Genomic DNA, 26,563 nt, shown 5'->3' with positions numbered 1-26,563 from the left:
GCCACGCTCTCTCGCTGCCTTGGAACTAATCTGGGTCCATAACCTTTGTTGGGGGAGGACGACTTAAGGACGAAACTCTGAGCTAGCGTTGTCCCAGGGCAAGCAAGCGAGTCAGACTCGACCAACCATCTGTTCTGGTCCAGCCCTAATGATCGCACTTCATCATCCTCCACCAGGACCATTTATTTTCGTCAACCTCACGTGCAATTTAGCGACAAAGAAATATAATCGATAATATACCAACGACTATAACAAAAGGATAGACAAAAAAAAAAGGAAAAAAGAAAGAAAGGACTTGCGCTGGACGCGAAAAACTGTTCGGTTCAACAAATTTACGCTGGAACACCTCAGCTCAGCTTACCATCAATGATTCCCAGTGTACGCCGATGGCTCAGTGTCTCGCGGATTAACCGCATCCTTCTACATCCCGCATGAAAACGTCGAAGTGACGCAGAATACCGAATCGAACCTCTTCGCTGGACTGACCACATTGAACCACATCGCGGGGTCAGCGCCTGGAGCGTAGACTGTGTTCACGGACCGTAAGGAGGTCTTGATAAAGTAGTGTCCCAGAACAATCGGCGGTCTAGACACCAGGATAATCGCAACCTACAACCAGCTTCTGTCCTCGGGCCATAGCCTATTCTTCCAATGGGACCCAGTCACACCGGCCTGCACGGAAACACCCGCGCAGACGCCTTAGCACGTCGTGCCCATGGGGACGTCACCTTGAATAGCTGTCCACTACCACTTTCGGCTTCGGCATGTCGATTGCAGGTACGCCGAATGCGCCACAGCGGCACTCGGCAGTTTCAAGAGGGCGCTGTCTGATTCAACGATCTCCTCCGGTACATCGACCCAACGATAGATTTTGTTGCCACACAACACCGCTCGCGTAGAGAAGCGTCGATTTTACACCGTCTACGACTTCATGTCGCCACAACCCTTCTGCTTCTCTACAAGATGGGTCTTCTCCACTCGCCAAAATGGAATACTTGCGCTGTTGAAGCTGATATTCCACATCTCCTCGACAGCGAGCCATCCTCAGACGACGCCTTCTCGAGCTGCGGTGCACAGACTTTTCTCTGGCCACTCTACTCGGCCCTGTACGACGTCTTGCACAGCGTTCTGTGACCAAAGCAGTTCTGACATCCCTCAGCGACACAGGTCTCATGCGCACAGCCTGTGACCTCAACGCTTGCGTCATCTCCTTCGTCAATGCCCCCACCCTCACCCACATTACTTTAATCTCTCTCTCTTTCTCTTTTTTTTTTCATTTTTCTCATCCTGCTTTCGCCTTTCTTTTTTCATTTATTTTCTAGTTATTTACTTGCGGAATAGCAAGCCGACACACCGTTTTGCTGACCTTTCCTTCTCTTTTTCCCCCCTTTTCTTTTGTCTTCTAATAAATATATCGCCCATCCCATACCACGTGCAAAGCTTCGTGTGCGTGCGGGATTGCGTAGTTTCACGTAGTTTCAGCGTAAGCTTCGTTACGACATTTATTTCGTTGATCTCTTTACATTTTTAAAGCATAACGTGCCCTTTTTCTTTTTTACCTTCGCCTTGAAACAGTCTCTAGAATACAGGGATTTTGCCGTACAAGTAACAATGTTAAGGATTTAGTAGTCTTTAACTCGGTTGCATAACCCTGCGACGTCTGTAGAGGGCGTATTTATGCTTGAGCCATCGTAAAACTGAAACACTTGTAGGAGTAGTCACGTGACCAGGCGTCTCGTGCAAGACGGATAGCCTCTGGGAATACATTCGTCCTCATTTTTCGGTTTAGTATTTGTTTTCTTATTTGGAAGTAATTTCATTTCAATTTCATTTCCGTCCTAGCGGTGTTATACGCGCCCTGTGACCTTCGCCTCGTACGCTGGAGTGTTACCAACTACACCGCATCCAGACCTTGTTTCAACATTCACTCCGCGTGAAAAAAAATAATGCAGACTTCACTTAATCACAGTGTCCAGGATAAGTCATTCCACAGGGCCATTAAGTTCACAGATTTGAATAAAACCTCGTGTTAACTGTGGTTGCATGGAACGACTGGGCAACCACACTGAATCCAGCTGGCGGAGTAGCCGGCTGCACACTTGCTGAAACACAATCTCTCTATATTATTTTTAACTCCAATGGAATCCACGAAAGTGACGAAGACTAATACGCTGCTCTACGGAAGCAACTACTTTCTCTACCCTGGGTAGCGAAAAAGAAACGAGCAAGGAAGAAGGGCGTCAGAAGCGAGAGAAAGAGAAAGAGAGCATCGCAAGAAGGAAACAATGAGGCTTTGAGGCTAAACTATGCTACGGCTGAGCGGTGCTTTTCCAGGGAGTAAAGAAGCGAGCAAGAATGAAAGAGGTCTCAGAGGGAGCGGAGGTTCTGAGAGTCAGAGCGGGAATTTGTACATACCGACGCGCTAGCCTCCGTGTCGTGGACATCCTGGAAACAAGCAGAGAGACAGCCGGTGAATCACAAAGCATCACACGAGCAAACCCGCAGAGATATTGACACGTTAGCTGGGATGCTCGTGGTCGTCCATCACGAGGGGTAGACCACGTAAAGTAGTTGCATTATATTCCCCGGATAACCTGGTGAACGCGGTCAACGTAGTACAGGAGCAGTATAAAAAAGAAAAGAAAAAACCTCCATATGCTTATTATTTTGGCTGCGGCGTGTTTCACGACAAATCCCATGCGTTCTTGCACAAGAACACTGATCCTAGCGGACCGGTAGTGCGCGAGAGATGTATTTTGGATTCTGTAGACGGTATAGAATCCCCTGCCCTCCTTCCAGGATCCTGTAAGAGAATGAGTGAGCCTGACGTCACTTCGGTGACGCAGCAGGACCCGACGGGAGCATCGATGAGGAGGCTCGCTCACGGCTGCTACTGTCACGGCAGCAGACCTAGCCGTGTCTTGTGACAGATGAGTGATTTTTTGGGGGGCGTTCTTGTAAACTGATGCCCGGTTTCACCAACTCCGATTAACATTTGAGCCGAGATCAACGGTCCCTTACCTTGAATTTAACGCTAAAGGGAGTTATTGTCACTGAAACATTCATCACGTAACTAGCTAACTTTTGTAAAAAATAATTGAGTGTTAATTTGAAGTTTTAGCAACCGTTGATCTCTGTTCAAAGGTTACCAGCATTGGTGAAGCCGGGCCTGAGTCACGCATTGATGAACCATCACCTCAGAAGAACCTCCAATACCACCAACGCGACGTCACCACAACGCGACCCCGTCACAGGAGACCGATATCAGAACGTAAATATGAGTTGTGCGATTCTCCAAAATGTCTATCTTTAGCATTTCCTCGTCCAGGCATCTATTACACCAAAGTTTGTGCCGAGAAGCATTAAAGAGCCATTACGATCCAATTCGGAAGCATGGTTCTGTGTCTCTGTTTAATATTCATTTGTGCAAAGTTCCTTGGATCACCACGGACTAGTCCAACTTACTCTCATGGTACATGTATAGATATTTAAAAAAAAAAAGACAAAAGAAAATCGCTAGCCGACCTATTTTGTGTGACTCCTCTGAACGTCATAAAGAATAACGTGTGTCACGTTTATTTATTTATTTTATGTCGCATTAGGTCTTTTTATAATTTCAAATTCACCGAGAAATCACGAATAATCAGTTCTAGCCGGCGTCACTGAATGTGTCCGAAGGTGCGCTTTCAAGCCGAAATAACCACGCCTATATTGTGTCCTTTAAACTTCGTATAATGAACGGAATAATCATAAAAACAAGAAATAGCGAAAAAGAATAGTTTCCTTTTGCTATACAATTCAATGCTAACATAACTTCACAATTATCCCGGTTCCACACTACAGTCTGCGCGAGCGTCGCTGTGCAACGCGATGCACGCGTTGTAACAGCAACTGCCAATTTCCACATTCTTTCTTGTTTTAACGTATTAGCCAGTCACGACACTGAGGGAAAACTGAAGAGCAGAAACTGCAGTTGCTTTTCATTTTTTTTTTTTTTCTAGTTGATAGAGGAAAGCTTCCGCGCGCAGTGGAGACATATCAGTCAACGACGGGTGACGCCGTGGTACAGCGCAGATCATTAACGCGTACCTAAAATAGCCAACAGTCGAGAGAAACACACACACGCGGGCGTAAAAATAGTGCATGCACTTGCTTGCGCAATGGTTGTACTCTACATACATATATCGGTTCGACGTTGACCTCGCGCCCGATACGCAAACTGCGCGCTGTTCTGGAGGATATGCTTGTTCGGATGCAAGACAGGCTTGGCGGCCAAGATGCAGTTTTGCTGATGAACGAGATATGTGAGCAGTAATATTGAAGCGCAATGTATACAACGATTTTCTGTTTCTTGCGCTGTAGTGTACGTGTGTAAAAATGTTATGTGGCTACAGAACAACAGTGATGGCCACTAACTACTTCTACAGTAGTTCAACTATGATTACTAACTACTTCGCGATGGAGTAGTTTAACTAGTAGTTCACTACTTTTCAGGGGAGGTAGTTAAAAGTACTTCTTTAACTACTGCAATGCATTTTATCTGCATCTATAACTGCTTAACGTTGTCCATGAACACCAATCCCATTCTATAGTGTTCTTGGACACCTAAATATGAATCACAAGCAGTGATAAAAGTGAAGTTTTAGTACACATGCACGGCACAAGTGTTCTGAACCTCCGTTCTCATCAAACAAGTACTAGCTCAAGGTAAAACTCGGAAGCACAATTGCGCCGTAAAGCTTGCGGCAAAATCGGAAGTAGTTGGTGCCTGCAGTAACCTAACTACTGTAGTTAACTACTCGAAATAGTAGTTTAACTAGTAGTTGCCACTACATTTCTGCAAGTAGTTCATAACTACTTTTTAACTACAATCAGGTAGTTTAACTAATAGTTTAACTACATGTAGTTAACTACTGGCCATCACTGCGGAACAGTACTTTAGTGTCCGTTGCACAGTTGTAGCCATATTTTCGTATAGATGCTTCCTGGGTAGTACGTTTATTGCTTCAGTGTAGAGAAGTATTGTGCTAATCATTGTGTCATGCCCATGCGTACACGTGCAGTCGTGGTTGCTTGGGCACACATGGTTGCGAAATTGTACGTTTTCTTATTAGCTGTCACGAAGCCTGCAGACAGGCCATAATCGAATTCAACTGTGTGTGCTGCTCACCGGTAGTGCTGTAAAGAGGCATGCACTCTCGGACTCCGCAGACTGTCCCACGTGGGGCAACATCGAAGAGACCCTACATGTAATGGTGCAGTATTCCGCAGAACGATCAAAGTTTGCGAAACTGCACAACCAACGCTTCTCCTTCGTAAATGTCACGGGTTCTTGGCAAAGCGACGCTCATCAAACAACCGCATTATAGCAGACATTCACATTCATGTGCGTCACTAACAAGTAAGGAAATCATTACACTACAGTCACCTCAGCACTGAGCTGCATCTTCACATCCCAGAATATTGTGCATCTGTGTTTTGTATACGTATGTGTGCTTGCTCTGTTTTGTCTCTCGTCCTATTAGTTTATTTTCGCATCTTTGAGACGCTTCCGAGAAGTGGAGCAGCAGTCCCGTGACGGATGACACCCAGGCGCAATGTTTTGAAAATATTTTTTTAGAATATATGGAGATAGTTCACACGGGAAAGGCGAAGTTAGGGAACGAAACAAAACACGGAAACCGACACCTGACGCGCCGCTTTCCCTTCCACCACACTGGTGACGTCAGCAAAATAGTCGTCACAATGACGTCGCAAATGATGTCACAAAGTGGAGTGCACGCTCTTGTAAGTGGCACACGTTAAAACATGCCCAACAACGGTGAGGCGGTGACTTTACGGGCACATATGTTCCCCATGGGAGAAAAGCAACTCGGAGAAGCTGCTAATAACCAAAATGTTTTTCTTCCAAATATTCTGGAGCTTGTACACAGCGATATGATATAAATTAATGTCCTCTAAGTTGGGCTGTCCCCCAAGAGGGACATTAAATGTTGGCACCAGGGTGTCCCAGATAGGGGTTTGCAGTGCCCGGTGTCCGATTCCTTTGAATTCTACACATAATTGTCTCCGGGACGGGAATATCTGCCGGAAGTACCAGGTACAGCTTGGGACAAAAGTTTACGGAACACACCGGGGTGTACGGAATACACCGGGGTGTCGCGTTTCTCCAATGGAGCGACAACCTAGTAGCAATAAGGAGTGGACATACATATTGAGAGATGAATAGAATAGCCAGATTCAATCCCACAATCTCCCATACTTAAGCATGATACTTGGAGTTGCGAACAACGAGTATCCACTCGATCACGTCACTGGTGTCTTTTGATTTAATGATATTTATTTATTCATTAAATTATCATTTATTCTTCATGATGCATGATTCCTGACTAGAAATACATTTGCTTCATGGACATTTCTACCGAGCAAACGTATCTAACCGTATACGCGCGTGGTATGACTCTCTGACTACAACGCTCCTAGCGTTATCTCCCTTTACACAGTTAAAAGCCACTAAGTTACTAAGCCCCAAGCTTTAAACCCTGAGTTGCAGCGACGCGTCTCTTTAAGAAACATTCTCATCTTTAATCCTGCAGATAACTCCGCAAAAGTATTTAGAGGGAAACTTTCTATCCGGACAACGAGACCGTCTCGGACGCCCTCATTTTCAAATACACTACTCGGGCGCCCTCGCATTAAACCGCACCACAGTAGCAATGTTCATGGTCAAAGCCACCGATGGAGTCAAAGCGGGTGCAGTAGATGAGGCTCACTAATCCGGCTATCCTAGGAGTGGCCTAAACTTGATAGAGGGTATTACCAAGACGTCGCTTCCTCTGCATTTGCCTCGGCCAGCCACCAGCTAATAAATGTACTCGGGGAAAGATCCGAGCGCATCGTGTCCCAAATTGCGGCTCACAGGGGCGGATAAAAGAAGGTCGCTGATGCACTTTCTCCTGCTCTAGTCTTTGCTGGGTAACGTAATATAGGGAGACTGTATCAACACCGTATGAAAGGGCATAATGATCCAGGCGGCTGCCAATGCTAATTAGACAATTTACTGGGCTTTAGGCGTCGGGCGAGTCTTCTTTCAGCCGCAGTTTATTCTTTGCGTTCGTCTTCCATGACTGGGCTTAATTTGTATGCGCGTCGTACGTATGACAGATGGTAGATCGCCTCAGCCTGGCATGCAAAGAGGAATAAAGGAACAGAACGAAATGGATTGTTAGGGTAAACGGACAATTAAACGAAAAAATAGCTAGGAAGCACGCGAGCTGGTGAAGATGATGCATAATATAAAAACCCCCGAGACTAGGGAACACGAAGTCTCAGAGACTTTCGTGTTGTGTCTGTCCCTTCGTGTTCTCTAGTCTCGGGGTTTTTACATTATGGATAATTAAATGTAATTAAATGACACATTACGTAAAGCACAAACCGGAACGGGCATTAGTGTGGTGGAATCTACCGTAACACGTCGTGATAGCTTTCATATCACACATGGTGCAAGCAGAGTGAACGCGACATGGTGTGGTGGCTACGCCGCACAACACCGGTCTGTTGCAGGCGAAGCACGCTTTACAGATTTATCACATGCGCATCTTCTGCAGACTGGTACCGCCCGTCAGGCGTTGCTGTTCATAGAATTGTAACTTGACCAAAATATTAAAACAATAAACCGAAAATAATCTTATAATTTTCTCGAAAACCGAATTTTCTATCACCTGCCTCGCCTATCAGGGGCGGTCTTTCACCGTGAATTATTAGGAGGTATCTGGTCGGAGGTATCACCATCGCTGTGCGACTAATGATTTTTTTGCTATATATAGGCCCGGTTTAACCAACGCCGATTAACATTAAACCACGATCATGCGTCCCTTAAACTTGAAGTTAGCCGCCAATTATTTTTCGATAACGTTAGTTAGCGACTCAAGGTGGATTCCAGTAACGCTAGCTAATGTTAGAGAAAGAGTATTCAATCTTAATTTCAAGGTCAGGGACGCTTGATCGCGGGGATCAACTCTTAACCGCCGTTCGTGAAACTGGCCCAGAGTGTCCTAGAAAAACGATCAATGGTACACCTTCTCATAACCCCTGTTCACAGCATACATTGTCAGAGCGAAGACGCGTCAGAGCGCTGTTTGTTAATGTTCAATTGCGTTTCCCGAGCATCCGGAAACGTACATATGAGACCGGTACAGTAATCTTCGTCACCGCTTCACAGTCAACGTGCCCAAATTTCTCTTCCGAAAGCAGCTTACGTATTAAATAAACGAGTTTTCAAAATTCGCAGTCCCTCTGCAGCTAAGGAAGCTCCAGCGATACTAACGTCATGATGACGTAAGCCAGGCACACGAATGCAAGCGCAGCGTAGACGATTGTCTCCAAGCTCGTCTGCTTCTGAAACAACAGTCTACAAGCCCATCACAGACCCTCCGCGACGTGCCGCCAGCCGGTCGCCAAAGCATCTCTGGCCGCGCTCCCTGATTGGACTTGTCCGCGCCAAAGGGCGCTCACTGATTGGTCTTGTCCGAGCGAAGTTTTCTCAGATTTCCAGAAAGGGAATTCCTTTATGCTCTCATCATCCGTCGTCTGTTCTTGCCATGCATCGCGTCACGACAGCCCCATTCAAGCCGTGTTAACACGTTACCGTAACGATTGCTTCCCACGTGCGTAACGAAGTCAGTACCGAGCTTTAGGAAAACTTTTTTCACGATAACGTTTCTGAAAACGCGAAAGCCAGTCGCCTGATTCCTTTTGGAGTGGCTGACGTCACGTTGCTGATATCGGATTGACTGGAGTCGGAAGGCGCTTACGATTCTCTAAAACATCCTTATAATGCCTCTCGTGTAACGCCCCCACCTAGACGGCGCCCTAGAGCCGGGCCGCCATGACAGGTGGTTTTCAGGGCACAAGTCGATAAACGGTGTCATCGTTCAGCGAAGCCCCCCCCCCCCCCACCAAAAAAAAAAAAAAAAACACGCATGAACGTCCAGCACTGCCTCAGCATCTATCAAATGATTAGTTCAATTACGAGTGATTATAGCGGCGATTTTCGTTGCGGGCGGATCGTAAAACACGGACCAGGAAGGGCGACCGCCGACGCCCAGCTCGACCCACTTTCGTTCGCTGGGTGGAGTCCCTATACGAAGCTTCTGTCAGCGAGGTGCCATTCTCGACAGCCGAACGTTGTCTTCTTCTTCTTCTTTTTTTTTTTTTATCTCTCTGGGGTGTCGCGGACGAAATTACGACAGACACCGACATTCTTAGGTACAGCGAGCCATTTATAGGCTAGAGGCCCGGGCGGATATAAATTTATCTGTCCCCATTCGATCCTAATAAATTGCTGCCATGATATTCTTTACCTGCAAACGTTCGAGGCCTCGTTGATCCACATCCTGTCCGTTTGCCAGGTAGATCTGCGACATTTTTGTTTACGCACTGTGAGAATAGATTAGATGCGCGCACACACACACACAAAAGAAGCATTCGAGTGAATCGCCCACCACCAGCTTATGGCATCATTGAGAGTACCTTTAAAAGCGCTCCTAGATTATGCAAAGCCTTTGTCCTTAAGAAGATGGAGGCTTCCGCTATAACGTAGGCGCTCTTCTTAACTTCCCTTTAACACCCTTAACACCCCTCAATAAAGACCCTCCTTTGATACCTTTCCTGCTGCTGTAATTCCGCATCCGGGTAATTTATTTTGTATTTCTATCGCTTCGTGGCCGTCTGACGTTTCATATCGCAACGCGTATACAGGATCAAGGGTGGAAGATCGGACGACCATGAAGTCGTATACGTTCGAGTATTTCATATTACCATACGTGCCAGTTGTATTGACCCCTTTCAAACTACGCAGATACCGATGCAGCTGTGCTTTAACGACATTGCAGTAGCGCCTGGGAGAGGAGGAAACATGGACGAGTGAAACTGCGCAGTACCAGCGGGCGCGTCTTCTTTCTTGTTCGGGGCGTTTCGGCGTGATCCAAATGGTGCAGCACTAACCCTGACGATCGATGGTCCACACCGTCAACATACTCAGTCACGTGCCTGCTTCCCTGCTGGGTTTCTATGCACCATATCAAATTCTGCGTACGGGGCACGTTCGCCGAGATTGCCGGAAGTATAGAGCAGCTCAGCAGTTCAACAGCGAGCCTCGCGCCGTGTAAGGTTCTATGACATGAAGTTGGGGGGGGGGGGGGTGTAGAAACGGGGTTATCTCGCTCGCGATGGGGTTTATCGACGCGGCTGCAGTGGTTGCGAAAAACGTAGCTACAATAGTTACCCAAGCAGCACAATGTACTGAAAGTCGAGTGCAATGGGGGGTGGACGGGTAAGTGAAAGATCTTGAACAGACTCGTGAAACTAAAGAACATTGATAAGACACATACCGTCCACCCCTATTGTACTCGACTTTCAGTACATTGTGCTGCTTGGGGTGAAACTAAAGAACATTGATAAGACACATACCATCCACCCCTGTTGCACTCGACTTTCAGTACGTTGTGCTGCTTGGGTATAGAATGCCAACTAAACGATCTCGTAATACCAGAACTTCATCTGATATGTCCAGTGTCAAAATATATAACAGAAACGCCTTACGCTCCAAATATTTACGAAATCAGTATGCAGACCGAAATACCAGTCTGAACGGCAGTCGGCTTAGATCGCCTTAGGTGTTCAAACTATACGGGGTACGTTTCAGATGGACGCAATGGCTCGTTCAGCGCTTTCGTATAGATAAACAGCTGGTGTCCGGCTGCATATATGAAGTTGTTGCAACTACTGCTGTATAAGTACGGTTCATTCTACGTCCCATTTCATTATTCCTTCACTATAGGGCCTACCGATTTTTCTGGGACATTATTTTGCTTTTCTCTTTCCCGTAGCTTCGACAAGTGACATTTCAGTGCAGTCAAATAGGCGACCAAGACCCAGGTAGTGTCGTCTACCAGCCCACACTGTATAAAACATAAGGGTGCCGCCGACTCAATTACAAACTGCTCTCACGACACCCACGGGACTGAAACTGCCAGTATCTCGTCCTTTCGCCGTATCGTCGCCGACTCCGCAATTCCTTCCGACGTGTAAATATTTCCTCTCCTTTCTGTCGCACTCCTAATAGCTGCACTATATACACCGTGTATTCGCACGAGCGACATTCCCTCAGGAGCGGAAGATGCGAAAAGCGTCATAGCTTTCTGCTGTCACGTGAGCGCGAGTGCTCAGCGTCGTGTCTTCCCGTATACACTGCTAACCGTGGGGAATATCCTGCTACACAGCCACAAGATATTCCGTAGCAGACGACAGGAAAACACACTGACGGTGTCGTCTGCAAAGTGTCGTCTGCTAAACGCGCAGTACGGCACTCCCGTTATTCCGCACCGTGTGAATGCTCAACATAACACGGGACGGAACTTCGGCAATGTGAGCAGTGTTTTCGCTTTTTCTTCCACTAGAATATTCCGTGAGGATGTCGCTCGTGTGAATACACGGATAGTGTCTGATTGATGTTTCTCCGCGCTGCTTGCCTCCCAGGCTAAATCGGCCACTCGACAAGCACCGTCTTACGTAGGTGCTATGGGCTTTTTTTGCGCGTAGCAGACAATGTTTCTTGCAAACGGTGTATGATTCGTGCGAGTGCGTTAATGATGAAGCGACGTTAGGGGAGTGTCGCTCAAATTACCGACAAGCAGACTTGTGCGTAACGCGTTACTAGTAATTGCGTTACTTGTAATCAGTTACTTTTTTGAGTAATTTTTCGAGTAATCAGTTACTTTAGTGTGAAAGTAATTTTTCGAGTAATCAATTACTTTTTGGAGTAATCGATTGCTCAGTAATTGATTACTTTTCCGGCAGAGATTAACTTAATTTTCAGATGTTCTGCCCCAAGTCAAGCCCCTCGCGCCGTCAGCCTTTGTTGGATCGTTCTACTATAGCAAGTACAGGTCATTGTACTAACGTTCTGGAGTTTCAGGGTCTCTCTCCCTAATCTCTTCCTACACCAGTATGGTGGTACCTGAAGGTTTAGAGGTTTAGTGAGTCATGGGGAGGTTCCAGGCAATGTTCTTCCACAATCGGGTCAACGTCTTCCCCGGGCGATAAATACAGTAGTTCTTTCCTTTCTTTTTTTTTTTTCTTTTCTCTTTTTCTCTGGGGCACACAGAGACAGGTATAATTTGTGTGAATGCCGAGTAACGACCGGAGTAACGCGTTACTTTTTTACTCGTTACTCAATTACATTTGGAGTCGAGTAATTGGTAACGGTAATCAATTACTTTTTGCGTAGAAGTAACGGTAATCAATTACTTTTTTCGAGTAACGGGCACAAGTCTGCCGACAAGGAGGGGGGGGGGGGGTCGAAGTAGCTAGCCGTTGTTGGCCGCACTCAAGTGGGCATCGTCACGACTATAGCAAAAAAAAAAAGAAAAAAGAAGAGAGAGAGAGAGAAAGACGGAGAGAGAAAACGGGGGGAGAAGAGAGTTGACGAGTTCAAAGTGAGGCATGGGCAGGATGAACGATGCTGATGGGACGGAGGTGCACTGTAGATGAGAGGTGCACTATAGAGTGGTCTTTCCGCGAGGAGGCCCGTTTGTTGAAGAAAGCGCACGCGGTTGCGAGTTTTCGTAATTCGTTCTGCATAAGAACCTTCGGGGAAGAGGATGACGTCCGTCGAAGATGTGCGCGCCAATTAGACGCTCGGGTGATTACGATTTGCCGGAGGATCTCTTAGGCTAGGAAAGGAGAGGCGTTCGAAGTTGGAGACTTTATGTATATTAAGTGCGGAGGTAAAATAAATTCACGATGATTGATCGATTGACAGTTAAAAAAAAATGTGTGGGCGTTAATTGCCGACCATGTCCTGGGGGGGGGGGATGTATTTATTATAATAACGGAAAAAAAGGGGAGGAAAGGTTAGCCAAACGGCATGTCGGCTTGCTATTCCGCAAAAAAAAAAAGAAAGAGAAGAAACGAACTTGGAAATAAAGGATAAACTAACAAAAGGTGAAACCAAGATGAGACAGATGAAAGACAAAGATGACTTTAAAAAAAAAAGGTGAGGGTAATGCGTATCAGGGTGAGAGGTGAGGGTGGGACACTGAAGAACGAGGACTTGAGTTCACAGGCTGTTCATGCCCGGACTAGCTACACCAGTAACCAATAGCCAAGTAGCACGCATTAAAGAACTAGTTCGTATGTCTGTACATCTATCGCCCTGTAAAATGGTGATTAATGTCGTTCGCTTCGCGTTAAAATCCTCCATAATCCCCCCCCCCCAAAAAAAAACAAACAAACAAGAATGGCGCCTTCATACAATCTGTTTGGTGAGTTCGCTGTGGGTGAGCTAAACAACTATGCGGATTAGCTATTGGCCTGACAGCTGAGCGGATTAGGGCAAAGTTTTTTGTGGCGTGGCTCGGACAGATGGTTGACCAGCTCAGCCATGAGACTTCTGTGCTCTCAACAGACAGCTGTGGGCGCCTTTGCAGTCTGGGCACAGTGTGCTGATTAGCAAGGTGGCTGCTCCGTGTCCTTACGCGCCGTGCTCGATTCGTGGTACAAGGCATTGATGTTATGCTTTTATTATAGGGTGGTGATGATTCAACACAAATAGGTGCCGTGATAATCTCACTGAAAACAGGAGCTATAAAAATGCCTAGAGAGTAGCGTTCATCTCAAGCTTACGTAAGCTGGCTTACAATACAGGGCATCGATTTCATATTGCGTCATCCGACCCAATCCAAGGTTTATAACGGCTGCTGTTACTAACGTTGCGATGAGACACACAAAAAAAAAGAAAGAAAAAAAAAAGAAAAAGCGAAACGACAGTAGGAAGTACAGGTATCGCTTGTGAATATGAAATCGAATCGTTTTGATTTCTTCGATAACGACCATTTTCCAGACTTCCAATCCTTTCGCAATTTTTCGTTTGATACATGCGCAGAGGGTTGTAGCTTCAAGTCAAGCTATGGATAACACTGATCGATCTCTAACGTCGCCTCACTTTCCACTTCAGTCCTTCTGGCACTCTTTTGGTCCTGGCCTTCTTCTTCTTACTTATTTATGCGCAAGCTGTTGAGGAAGAGGACTGCACTTGGCTTTGTCATCTCTTCGATTGTGGAAATCGCCCCCCCCCCTCTTTTTTTTCTTTCTTCGAAATAATGAACCCCTAAATAAAGACCGGTCGGCAATAACATGCCACTAACCAGTGATGGCCACTAACTACCTCTAGAGTAGTTTAACTATAACTACTAACTACTTCATGATGGAGTAGTTTAACTAGTAGTTCAACTACTTTTCAGGGGAGGTAGTTAAAACTACTTCTGTAACTGCCGCAATGTATTTTAACTACATCTATAACTACTTACTAACGTTGTCCATCAACACCGATCCCATTCTTTAGTGTTCTCAGACACCTACATATGAATCACAAGCAGTGAGAAAAGTGAAGATTTAGTACACTTGCACAGCACAATTGCTCTGCACCTCCGTTCTCATCAGACAAGTAGCTCAAGGTAAAAGTCGGAAGCACAGTCGTGCCGTAAAGCTTGCGGCAAAATCGGAAGTAGTTGGCGCCTGCAGTAACCTAACTACTATAGTTAACTACTCGAAATAGTAGTTTAACTAGTGGTTGCCACTACATTTCTGCAGGTAGTTGATAACTACTTTTTAACTACAATCAGGTAGTTTAACTAGTAGTTGAACTACATGTAGTTAACTACTGGCCATCACTGCCACTAACCAACCAAATGACCCGTTACTTCTTTGCCTCGGCATTTGCAACACCTGTTGCACCTTTCTAATCTCTCCTTTGAGAGTGCTCTCCGTGTGTACTGATCAGATTGTCCGAAAGGCAATTTGAACGACGGCTTTTTATAGCCGCCACAATCGCACATACTGTATTTTGCCATCGAGAGTTTCGTTTTGAAGCCGAATCGTCGAAGCGAGTCCCAGCAGAAATATTTTTCACCCGTTAGTGTTACCACCGCGGAGGTACTGCGGCTGTGGGAGGTGTACACGCGTTAGAGGTGGTTCCAAGTAAGGTCGTCCCACTGGTAGAGACGCGAAGCCCCGAAAAAAAAAAAGAAACGGAAATTTTGAAAAAAAAAAAAAAAACAGCTTCTTTCTGTTCTTTTCCTCGTCTCCGGGACCAAAATTTCCATGCGTCAAAATTCAAAAATGTGAATTTTCGTGCCTTCGATGCGTTCCCACCCGCCAACAGTGCCTTAGGTGCCTCTAATCCACCAACAACCACCAACTTAGAGCTCCGTCTGGCTGCTCCAAGCGATTCCCATCGCGTTCACATAATGTCTGCGATGAAAGATGAAAGTCACTGAAAAGGTTAGCCAGCTGTAGGGATCGAACCCACATCTTCTGGATTGCCGGTCCAGGGCTCTACCAGTTGAGCTAAGCTAACACGCCTCTCCAGCGACTTCCAGAAGATCAATCCAGCAGATGTGGGTTCGATCCCTACAGCTGGCCAACCTTTTCAGTGACTTTCATCTTTCATCGTTGATTTCTTAGGCAATTTGAGGCTTTGTTTGTATCTGTCCCTTCTATGTTGTTCCAGCCTCAGAACATCAGTTTATCTCTTGCATAATGCTGAGTTCTGGTCGGAGTGGACGGGTTGTTACAATTACCTATCGCTGAGTAGACGGCAGTCTCATGGGATGCTCTGCTCTGCATTTATGCCTAGAGGGTGAACACTACTAAAGTTTCGAGCTCATTGTATGCTGTGGCTTGGCCGGCAATGCTTCGACTCAGCAGTAACCGCGTTTGTTTCCATGCTATCCAATTTTTCGGAAAAAAACTCCGAAAGAAACCAGTTTTTTTCGAGCGATCCAAAATTTTCGGAAATTTTGCATCTCTACTCTCGCCCCCCCTTCTCTCTCTCTCTCTCTCTCTCTCTCTCTCAAAATTGCTTGGTCCCTGGCCAAATCCAGCCCACCAATGCTCTGCCCTCAAAGCTCTTCTTTTTGGACACCATAGGACCCCGATCCTTATCGTGAAGGGGCTCATTATTTCATTCCCCGCATCACCACCAGCAATAGGGTAGAGTATCGCCCCCTGGCGATGAAGCTCCCCGTTCATCATCTCGAAATAAAGTTTTTGTTGTTGGGATGGAAAAATGACAGCAGGAAGGAATGGAAGACAAAGGGTCGTTTGCGTGCAGGACAGACTTCATGGAGGACTGTGCCGGCATCCGTAAAACTCAGGAAGGTTCTCGGACGGCACAGCTGGTGGTGGGATTCGATCCGGCTACCTTCCAGTTGGTAGCATTACCTCGGGAGACGCAACCAACGAGCATATGTCTTCATACTCCAGAGCCAAAAAGAGTGCGCCGCACAGCTTTAGGTTTGAAGATTGCATCGACGCGCTCTCCTAGATGGCGCTAACGGCCTATGTGGGACAGAGCCGTATATTAAAAGGGAGTCTGGCCATTAATGGGTCATGCCTATACCTGAAGCTCCACCCACTTTTTCAGCTTTCTGACCAATAGAGTCTTGAAATATCGGGCGATATCAATCAACCTATCTTCACTACTTGTCCCCCTATCCAACATGGGCAGCGCCATTTTGGGTGGCAAGTGGTTTGGATGGGATTGAAATGGATACCTCTCGCTATCTGCAAAACTAGTGGATTTTTGGTGCAAATTTGATGAACACCACCTAGAGTGCGTGGGGAACGTCGGGAGTTGTCGTCTGCTTCAGTCGTTGTACCGCTGCCGGCAGAACCACCTGCTGGGGGCACATTCTGTCGGTACGCTTTTGAAACAAATCTACATGAATAGTTGGAATATAAAAGGCAAGAATGATTATATCCATGAAATCCAGCAATCAAATATAAGATTGTACAGCACAGTGCCGTTTTTTGTTATGATTTCGTTGTGATCGCCGCGATCGCCGTGTTCACTAGGCCTAACACCGGCGACAAAACGTATTATTTTCGGTTAGATATCGATGGATGAGCATCAGTTGAAACTGATTTCCAAGAAACGTATATGAGGATGTACATTTGCGGCATAAAATCAGAGTAGTCTGTGAAAATTTTTTGTCACGAAATCCCCGCTTCACTGTGTTTGTTTTCGTCGCCATTTTGGGTGGCAGTGAGGTGTCATGGCGACCCCCTTGATAAAGAGCAAACCAATAAGTGGAGCGAAACTGTGATTGACAAGTCGAGCCTCTTTTTGCGACTCCTCCCAATGGCCAGACTCCCTTTTAATATACGGCTCTGATGTGGGACAGAGCCGTTTATAGATAGTGATAGTGGCACCTAATCCCTTTTGATACAGGGCAGATTTCCAGGATGGAGTCACAGGTGTAAAAATAAAAAGAAAAGAAAATAGTTCTCGATGAGTTCAATTCGTTTCTGTTTGTTACTTAGGTCACTTCTGTGGTTGTCTCGTGGGTCTCGTGAGTCTGTGTTTGATTTTCTCCCAGTGCACTAGGCGGCTCTGTATCTGCTTGAAGGGCTCGTTTGATGGCGGGTCTTCCACTTCGCTTTCAGTTTCTGTTTCAGCTTGTTTGAACAAGCACTGCATGTTCTCATCCATTTTTTTGATCTTGGGAGCATACTCTTGGATTTTCTCGCACTCGATTAAAATGTGTCGTATGGTTTCCGCCGCTTTTCCGCATAACTGGCACGTAGGATCAACGTTTTCAAATAATTCACTCCTTCTCTGGTTCGTTAGAAGGCATCCGGTGCGTGCTTGAAAGAGAAGTGCGCTCCCTATAGAGAGAGGTTGGCCATTAGGAGGAGCCTAACATACAGCGCGTCATGTGACATCACGGCTGAACGACCTCCCTCGTCGTACTCCATTGTTATCCAGTCGTCAACCTGTCGGCGACGCCATATTGATGCTGTTCGTTGTTTACACTCCAAGGCGAGAAGACATGTGCGTACTTCTTGCTTCGAAAGCCTTCCGTCCTTGAACTCTTTCAGTCCGGCAACAAAGCCCCCCTTATCAATGGCGCCTGTGGGTCATAAGCCGGTTATTCCCGTAGATTACATTCAGCGCGACCACGAAACTGCCGACCAGCTGGCGGAAAGCATCAATATGGCGCGGACTAGATAGCTGATAAGCGGATTCCGCTTGGATTCAGACTTTTTGGGTGGCGCAACGATGACTGTGACGTCAAAATAGGCTCCACCCACGAGGCGGCAAAAAAAATCAGAGAATGGCCAAACTCTCCCTATAAATGGCTCTGATGTGGGAGATGGTCACAATTCTCACTATTCAATAGGACTCGAGATCGAGGTCCCGGAAGTGAAGAGTTGAATTGAACGCTTGGAGTATTAACAACAGAAAGTTCGTTTACCCCTAGGGTTACATGCAGTGTGATATGGTAACGCGAGATTTCAGTTATGTCTTGTATGTACCAGTCGTACAATCAATCCTGTCTGCAGTTTTAGAAGCCAATTAGGCCACACTGGCCACGGATGCCGCAGTTTGTTTCCCTCTTTTTTTTTCGTTAAACGGTTAAGAAAATCATAAATTTAATCCTTCAACATGCCTACGAGGATAACAAAAGCCGACTGTAGGCTATCTCTGCGCAAACTTCTTAGCGATGTTTTCTATTAGAGGTATTCGCATTTTCGGACGCCATCCGTGCCATCTTGTGAAAGACGAGGAAGAAAATCCAATCGCGCTCACGAAGTTATTAAACAGTTTGCCAGGAATAGCGAAATTTTCAACGGAAACCCGCGACAGAACCTTTTCGGAAAGGTTTGTTTGTTTGTTTTTTCGTTTGTTACGATAAAATCACGTGCCACAAATCTTCCCGGAGATGTTGATTCCCTTTCTGGCTTTCTCTCTAACGCAGTGTCTACCCCTTTATGCCGATACCAAGTTTACTTCCACTGCGTACTAAACGACAAACAGAAAACAAAATAAGCCCGATACGTGAATCCAATCTAGCTTTCCTGAAAACTTGAGAATACTCTTTGGGAACTCTCGCAAGTAAATCGTCGACGTGCTCGAATTTTAATGTTATTCAAAGATGTGAGCCGAAGAAAATTCAGTCACCTACCTCTTATTTTTATTTTTATGCTTCTACATTATGGTTCTTTCTCAAGAGCCGATCTTTTCCACGTGAGTCATTCTGGTACGTTCCCCCTTTTCATTCGCGTAGCCAGCAATAACTTTCCTGGGCGTGGTTTGAGCTTTTTGTCAGCATAATTCGATTTTGGCACATATTTTGGCATTGGTGAATTTATACTGAAAAGGAAAAAAAAAAAAAAAGCGAAGAAAGTGCATTGCATTACTTTTAATGCGGACGTTCCGAGTATAATTTCTAATCATTTGGAGAAAGCACTGATGCGAGCAAGTTGCTTTGGATCAAACGTAGACATGGCGCGGAAAGATGACAGGACGGAATGGACCGTTTCCGACAACGCGTATGCGCATGCCCAGCCCTTGAGTCCGCCATCTTTGAGCGGAAAACATCGCCATGGTCCCACCTCGGGCTACTGTCATGTTCATTGTGGGGAGATAATCAGTTTCAAGGTTAGCGGACGTTTGAGGTCTGGTAATGAGCACAATGCGCTTTCACCCTTTCCGCATGTTTCTTCCAATCTTCCTTTGCTACTTTCCCACGCAACGTACGTGCCAGTTCGTAAAGCGTTATTGAGGGGAAAGACACGACGTCCGACATTCCACCGCCAGGGGCGACGCGAATATGGAAAAGGTCCATTGTGTGCTTACGTCCTGTTCACGTTTGTTCTTCATCATTTGTTGCGACTGTACTTACGAAATGTAAAAAAAAAGAATGAAATAAAAGAAAGAAAGCCATATGGAGGGTCGTTTCAGAACAATAATGCACGACATCATTAAGGATTATTATACTTTCTACGGGATTCGTGGAAAAGAAACACTCTCATAGAAGAAGAAGAAGAGAAAAAAAAGAGGACGCTACGAATAATTTACACCATACAATTAAGTTTGTTATACGAGTATCAGCTGCATACGCGAAGTGTTGAGTCACAGTATGGTTCTTGCTAACGCAGTGAAACGTACGCGCTCGTTAGAATAATCTACACGTACACTGACATATAGTGTGGTTAGGAACTAAGGCGCATGCAGTGTCAAAGTCTGGAAGATGTTGTACTTATAGCTCTTCACCATGTAGTACCTTCCTGCTGAGATAACGTTCCACAAAATGACACACGACTACTATTTTCGGTTGACGCCGGACCGGCATCCTCACTGGCGCTGGCGCTTCCGCAGAACGTGGTCTGCGTGGTCAGTTAAGCCAAAAGGTACATGCTTTATTATGAGCACAAGCGCGCTGCAAAGTGTGACAAAGTCAAGATAAACGAAGCTGGCGTTTAAAGTGCGGCAAGCCAACCACACAACACAATAGCACACCTGGCACGCTGTGTTAGCCACACAATAATTACCCTCAAGAACTTCTTAGTAGCTCCCGTTGGAGGCTTCGTTGCCTAAAAGAAGAAACAGACGTCAGAACACGCCTTGGACAAGGATATATCAGGTCTCACGCATACTCCCGTAGAAGACTCTCAGTCAAGACGCCTCGCTTTGTCGTGACTTAAATCCCCCCCCCCTTTTTTTTTCTTCCACTATCACATCACGTCACTCTCTCAATCAAGAGCTTACCGTATCTCATTTCAAAGAAAACTTTTTCTTTGCAAGAAAAACAAAACAACAAAAACATATTTGGCGAGTTTCCTATTGGTGATCCTTTGAGCATCATTTGACACCTTTTAATGATATCGTGAGGAGTATGACTACCCCTTAGTGGAGGATTTGGTTAGGGGAAGGGTGATTCGGAGCTATTGTTTCCCACTACCACAGTAGCTTGTCCGCGGATTTCATTCTGCTCATCCCTAACGTGGGCTGAAATCTGAGGACACGGCTCCCCCGTGTACACTGTCTCTGCACGCAAGGAGGCGCACCTTGTCATACGAAGTGCTGACGACCTCGGCCGGACATGGAGCATTGATATCAGCGAGGCAGTTCTCTACCCCTAATCCCACACGTTCTGTCCCACACTGATATATTATCTGTGTAAAAAGGCCCGGAGACTGCACAGATCAGGGAACGACATCACAAAAATTGTTTGCCATGGCTGCTAGAGAGTAGAGTAGAAGTAGCTGCGTTTTGGAGCTTGGTGACGCCCGAGTTTGGGGTCTGCTGCTCCATTTCTTTTAGTTGAGGAGTATGTTCCTCTTCTTCGCTTGTATGTCGGCTGGGGGGAGGGGGTTAGCTGGATTAGGTAGCTTGTTGATTATTACATTTATAGATCGCAGGAGGATCATCCTTTGCCCTTTGGATCTATCTGCTGATTGTCAACATGCGGAGTTCCTTCTTCAGTGGACCTGTCCTAATATTTCTGCACGATTTGCGTTTCTTTGAGGAAGTCACACAGCACACTGAGTGCAATTTTTCGATCTGAGCTTGTATTCCAATTGCCCATTATCTTGGCAAAGGTGAGAGGCGTGTGACTAAGCTTTCTTAGTTCCTTGTCTAATTGTTCACGTTCTAGAGTTCACGTTCACGTGGCTGCTAGAGCTTTTACGGTCTCCAAGTGCGTTTTTTTCTTCTTCGTCTTCCTTTTTGCGGCGTAGCGCAGCCAGTGAAGGACAGCTCAATTCTTGCACTTGCACGTAACTTTAACTTCATTCTCATATCTCACATCTAATGTTTCGCGTGTAATGTGGTAGTGTACTGCTCTCCAGTGGTGAATCACCCAATGTCATAGTAACGATTTATTTGTTGTTGTTGTTGTTAAAGCTCAGTACCTGAGCATCTGCTTGACTGTGCGAGCACACTCTTAAAAAATAAGGGTGTACTTTAACTCCTTTCCTTGCCACATATATAACACCCTTTTGGAGAGTACAATTAAGCTCAAAAGAGTGTCTCCTCACTCCCTCAAGGGAATAGCATAACACTTTCTCCCTGCCGGGGAGTAATATTACTCTCCAGTAGGGAGAAAGGTGTTACGCTACTCCCTTGAGGGAGTGAGGAGACACCCTTTTGAACGTAATTGTACTCTCCAAAAGGGTGTTATATATGTGGCAAAAAAAGGAGTTACAGTACACCCTTTTTTTCTTTCAGAGTGCAGTAAAAAAATTACACTTGCACTTTCAGGGCACCCAATGCAATATTACAGTGTTGCCCAACTGCGAATGAATATCACGTCAATGCACCCATTCATGAGAGGACGATACACCTTTAGTTGGCGTGTACGACGCAAGGATCATGTTGACCTGGACGCGCAGCATGTTGGCTCGAGATATGTTCTACTTGGCATCGAGCCATGTTGCTGTTCCGAGCATGAAGATGCGCCTCGCCTCGATGTTGCGACATCGATAAGTCTGGCTTTGCCAGACAGGAAAACATCTAGCAAGGCCGTCGAAACGTATCTCTTATTCGAAACAATCGTCGCGTGTGTGCACAGCGTCGTTCGATACAACAAAGCGTGCCATGTCTGCGGGTCTACCATGGAAAGGAACAACGCGCTTGTGACACGCATGTATCGATTGCTTGACATTGTCTTCCCTCAGGGCACATTGAAGCTTACGGGCACCCATTGAAGCTTTCACTCCTATATCTCGGGTAAAAATAGGGAGTTTTAGTGCACCACACTGCTAGAAGAAAAGGTATAGAAGAGGTATAACGAAGGTATAAACCAGGACTAAACCCATGTTTACACCTCATCACCAATGTCTATACCCCGTTTAAACCATGTGGGAGGTATAAATCGCCGAGGCTATACCTTCCACGCCAGTTGAGGGTATAATAAGATACTTCTCTCTTGCATTTATACCTTCGGTATTTTGTATACCTTTGGATATGAACCTGTGGTACCACATTAATTTGTGGTGGAAACAGTATATACCATTTCAGCTAAGAAGTAATTTAATTAGGAAACACAGTCAGTAATACAGTTGCATCGTAATTAATAGGGGAGTGGTTTATAGCACCGTGCTATTTATTCCTGAAGTGACCAAATCTACGCGTCCTCACTCGTATACTTGCTCGTCGGGCGAAGGTGCCCCACATTTTGCGAAGCCACGATGTGTTACACCAGCATCTGTTCTCCACCAAATCCTCCCACGTTGCTTCTTGCGTGACGAGTAATCTGCACGAGCTCTCCTTTACGTTTTACAACTGCACTTTGTGAATATGAGCTTGTGGGTACGTTTGTGTGCGTGCGTGTACAGGTATCTTTCTTTCTCTCCTTCTCGCGGTAGTTGCTGTTATTAAAGCACTTGTTGCTCTATATTATTTTGTTATAATTTTGTTAAGAGCTGGATCAGAAAAGTGCCACTCTTAAATAGCGTTGAAAAAAATCGAATATTCCAATTTTTCAAGATTACATCCCGGGTTCGAAAATATACCTTCAAGGGGATATATGTTTATACCATGAGGTGCAAATAATATACTTTCAGGAAGGTATAAAGTTACTATACCTCGAAGGAGGTATAGCGTTTATACCTCAAAAGGTATGCGCCCTAGGACAAACCGTTTATACCCTAAAAGGTATAAATTTTTCTAACAGTGCGTATGCTATATCGCCTTTGCGTACGTAAGGGATAGCGTGGTGGTTCTGCGCAATGCGCGAAGCTCACTTTGTTTTGCGCGTGCGCAGAACCACCAACGCTATTCCTTACGTACGCAAAAGGCGATATAGCGTACGATACACTAAAACTCACTAATGTTTCGCTTTTAATTTCGTCGTGCATAGACTCGCAATGGTGACTCAACATGTAACCCTTGGTTGACGGTGGGAGAACCAAATAGACTCCTCCCTGTTTGTAAACAAATGACGTCATAGCGTTCGACAGCGCCACCAGTTTGGTAGAGTTGAACTACGCTAGAAGCTAGTGGCGAACGAGGTCGGGCCCGAAAGCCACGGTCTTGAGGGGACTACGATGGTCCCGGAAAGGGCCACGACCTTCGGTCCTACTTTTCTTTCAATAGGAGGCAGCCAACAAGTGCCCATTCGTGGAACCCAGGTCTCCCCTTCCGATTTGTTTCGGTTTCATGATCAACGTCATGATGACGTTTCTCGGGTAGAGGTCTATTGGCGTCCTCCAGACCGGCAACATTGAGACGACTAAGCGGATATGTTTCCAACTGATCCGCCAAAGAGGTGAGGAAGGACCAGACTTGTACAGTAACTTGAGTAGAGTATTTAAGTTAATACTTTTGAGAGTAACTTGGCAACTTGCAAATATTGTCAAAGGTCAGTATTTAGTAGTCTAACTTAGATATTTTTGCAATTACTTCTACTCACTCTGCCAAGTTACTTTTGTGTGCGTGATGCGGAGGTCGAACGAAACATTCTCCTTTATTTCGGCAATGCGTTTTGTGCTCTACATATGCTTTAGGGTCTGAGACGTTCGGGACATCTACGTTGGTCTTGGGTAGGGTTACCGTCTCTGGGTTGGGAGCATGCATGAGGCGATGTGTTGTCTTGAAGGGTATGCGGGTAAGCCATTGAGACCCCTACAGTCAGGATAGAAGACCCGTGCCCAACGCCGTAGCGATCGAGAGAGGGCACGTAAAATATTAATAATTGTTTATGAGGTTAAAGCAACGATATAAGGAGAAAAACGACGGTAAATTCTGTCGTTTCTGTAGCGTATTCGCTCGCATCTGTAGAGCGCTTGTCCAGCGTTGGGGGCAGGCTACCCTATAGCCTCGCTAACCTATAGCCTTCCACATATACTAAACAGGTTTTCCGCACTGAATTTGCACGTTAATGATGTGTCATTGTCCTTCCTAAGGACACTAAGCATACGTGGTGCATTGTGTAGCTGATTATGCTGATTTGTTTCCAATGTGCAGTGCATGCATTTCGGGTATATGTTCCTTTATATGTTTTTCTACGGCTAGATTTTGATATAACTATCAATGATGAGTGATAAAGGGTCGTGCCCTAGTCAAGCAGCTTTTTTGCTGCTTTTTGGCCACCCTGTGATGTACAGGTTTTTACAAATGTTCCAATAAATGAAAATGAAATGAAAAATGGATAGGCAGTTTGAAAAGCAGCTTTTCCCGCGAGCTAATAAAGCTTTTTGGTAATGTCATTGTTAAACTTCACGCTCTTCGTATTTCTTTGATAGCGAAGTCCAACTTGTATCTTGAAACTGACGGGGGGGGGGGGGCTACTTTTAAGAGCATTTAATACTCTACGGCTTTATTTGAACTCTGTGCATTACGCGCCCATTAAACTATATTGAATAAAAACAGCGCGGTTGCCTCCGTTGAGGCTGCTTTTGCCAAACATAGTTGGTAGGGGAATGCGTTTATTGCGACGTGATGGCGACCAGTTACTCCGACGTGTTACGTACGAACAATACAACCCCATAGGTTCGTCACGCCATCGGCGATATTCTTGGCCGTCGAAAATCGATGTCGGTGGGAAATATTTATTAGCGGGTGTGGCGACCCGGCTGGGGCTCCGATAACGTCCGGCGCCCCCGCAGACGACGATCACGTGACCATTTCTTTCTTCGTCTATTTGTCGCACTGAACCCATTAACTGGAGAGAGAGGCTAGTAACCGGCGGCACGCGAGGTGCCTCGACTCGCCGTGTCGTTGCTAAGCAAGTTAAGTTTCATTGCGACATGAAGTTTACGACCACAGATTCTTTTTTTTTTTGTATTATTATGTTTTAGTGCCACACACCGTGAGGGCTGGACAATTACAAAAACATGTCGCTTCAGCGGCCTGCCCCGTGCGGGAGTGATTACAATAACATTAGCCTCCATTTTTCTCAGTAGATTTACTCTACTGACAATACACACATCTACTTAGCTTTTCCTACAGTTGGCAATACAGAATCTACTTCAAATTTAGACCCATGTACGTTTAAGTTAAATGTAAATTTAGCGGGAGAAGCCACGATAACGAGGCAGGACAGGTGAGCTCAATTCCTTGGAAAAGGCAGCATTTCCTTGAGGAAGGGAACTGCCTCCTTGGGTTCCTTAAGGTGTGTCCTCAGATCGGCTTTCTCGGTGTGCTTTGCCTATGGCTCCCTATGCCGATCGCCATAGTGAGGACGCACCTTTATGTTCCCTCAAACTCAAGGAAATGCCTTTTCTCCGCATACACCAGCTAGCTTGCTTCATCGCAGTGAATTGTCCACCTCATCATCATGATCAAACGTATATATATATGTATATATATATAATATGACCTTGCAGCATGTCTAGGACGGCAGAACGGCATATTCCTCTGCTAACCTAGAGTAAGGATAGCGCAATGCATTGCAGTGCAAACGGTATCTGCACGCAGAGTGTGGCAATAGATCCGACTGGAGTGGAAATTCGCTCAGAACTTTAAAGAGAGTGGGGAGCAGTTCTTGGAGCTGTCTATTTCTGCAGGCTGTGGCAGACATCGTCTGTCCTCTTCGACGATGCCTATGGTGGGTATATGTTGTCACTTTTAGGTGGCTCCAGAGGTACTGCCTTCAGAGGTAGGGCGGTGAATCGCCCACCTCATCATCATCCAATGCATGTGTGTGTGTGCATTCAATTTCTGAACTTTTCTCAGTTTTCGGTCTGTGCTTTGCGACGACTTGCTCGCACA

At 45.8% G+C, this 26,563-nt stretch overlaps 1 protein-coding gene across 5 annotated transcripts in view; it reads right to left on the bottom strand.

Annotated features, from left to right (window-relative positions):
- The window catches only part of LOC135377412 (uncharacterized protein ZK1073.1-like), a 170,123-nt gene that overhangs the window by 92,415 nt on the left and 51,145 nt on the right, over positions 1 to 26,563 (bottom strand). For 2 of the 5 annotated variants that reach the window (XM_064609794.1, XM_064609795.1), the window contains one exon: positions 20,401 to 20,442. The exons of 2 other annotated variants lie outside the window; for them this stretch is intronic. In XM_064609794.1, the coding sequence (XP_064465864.1) occupies positions 20,401 to 20,442 (42 nt within the window). Of the gene's footprint in view, positions 1 to 2,415; positions 2,446 to 20,400; positions 20,443 to 26,563 lie in introns of all 5 variants that reach the window. One more of the 5 variants, XM_064609797.1, reaches the window with a different exon arrangement.

Source organism: Ornithodoros turicata, chromosome 1 (assembly GCF_037126465.1).
Source record: "Ornithodoros turicata isolate Travis chromosome 1, ASM3712646v1, whole genome shotgun sequence".
NCBI classification, from domain to species: Eukaryota; Metazoa; Arthropoda; class Arachnida; order Ixodida; family Argasidae; genus Ornithodoros; species Ornithodoros turicata.
The sequence above is the reverse complement of the archived record's forward strand: the minus strand, read 5'-3'. Positions and strand labels throughout refer to the sequence as shown.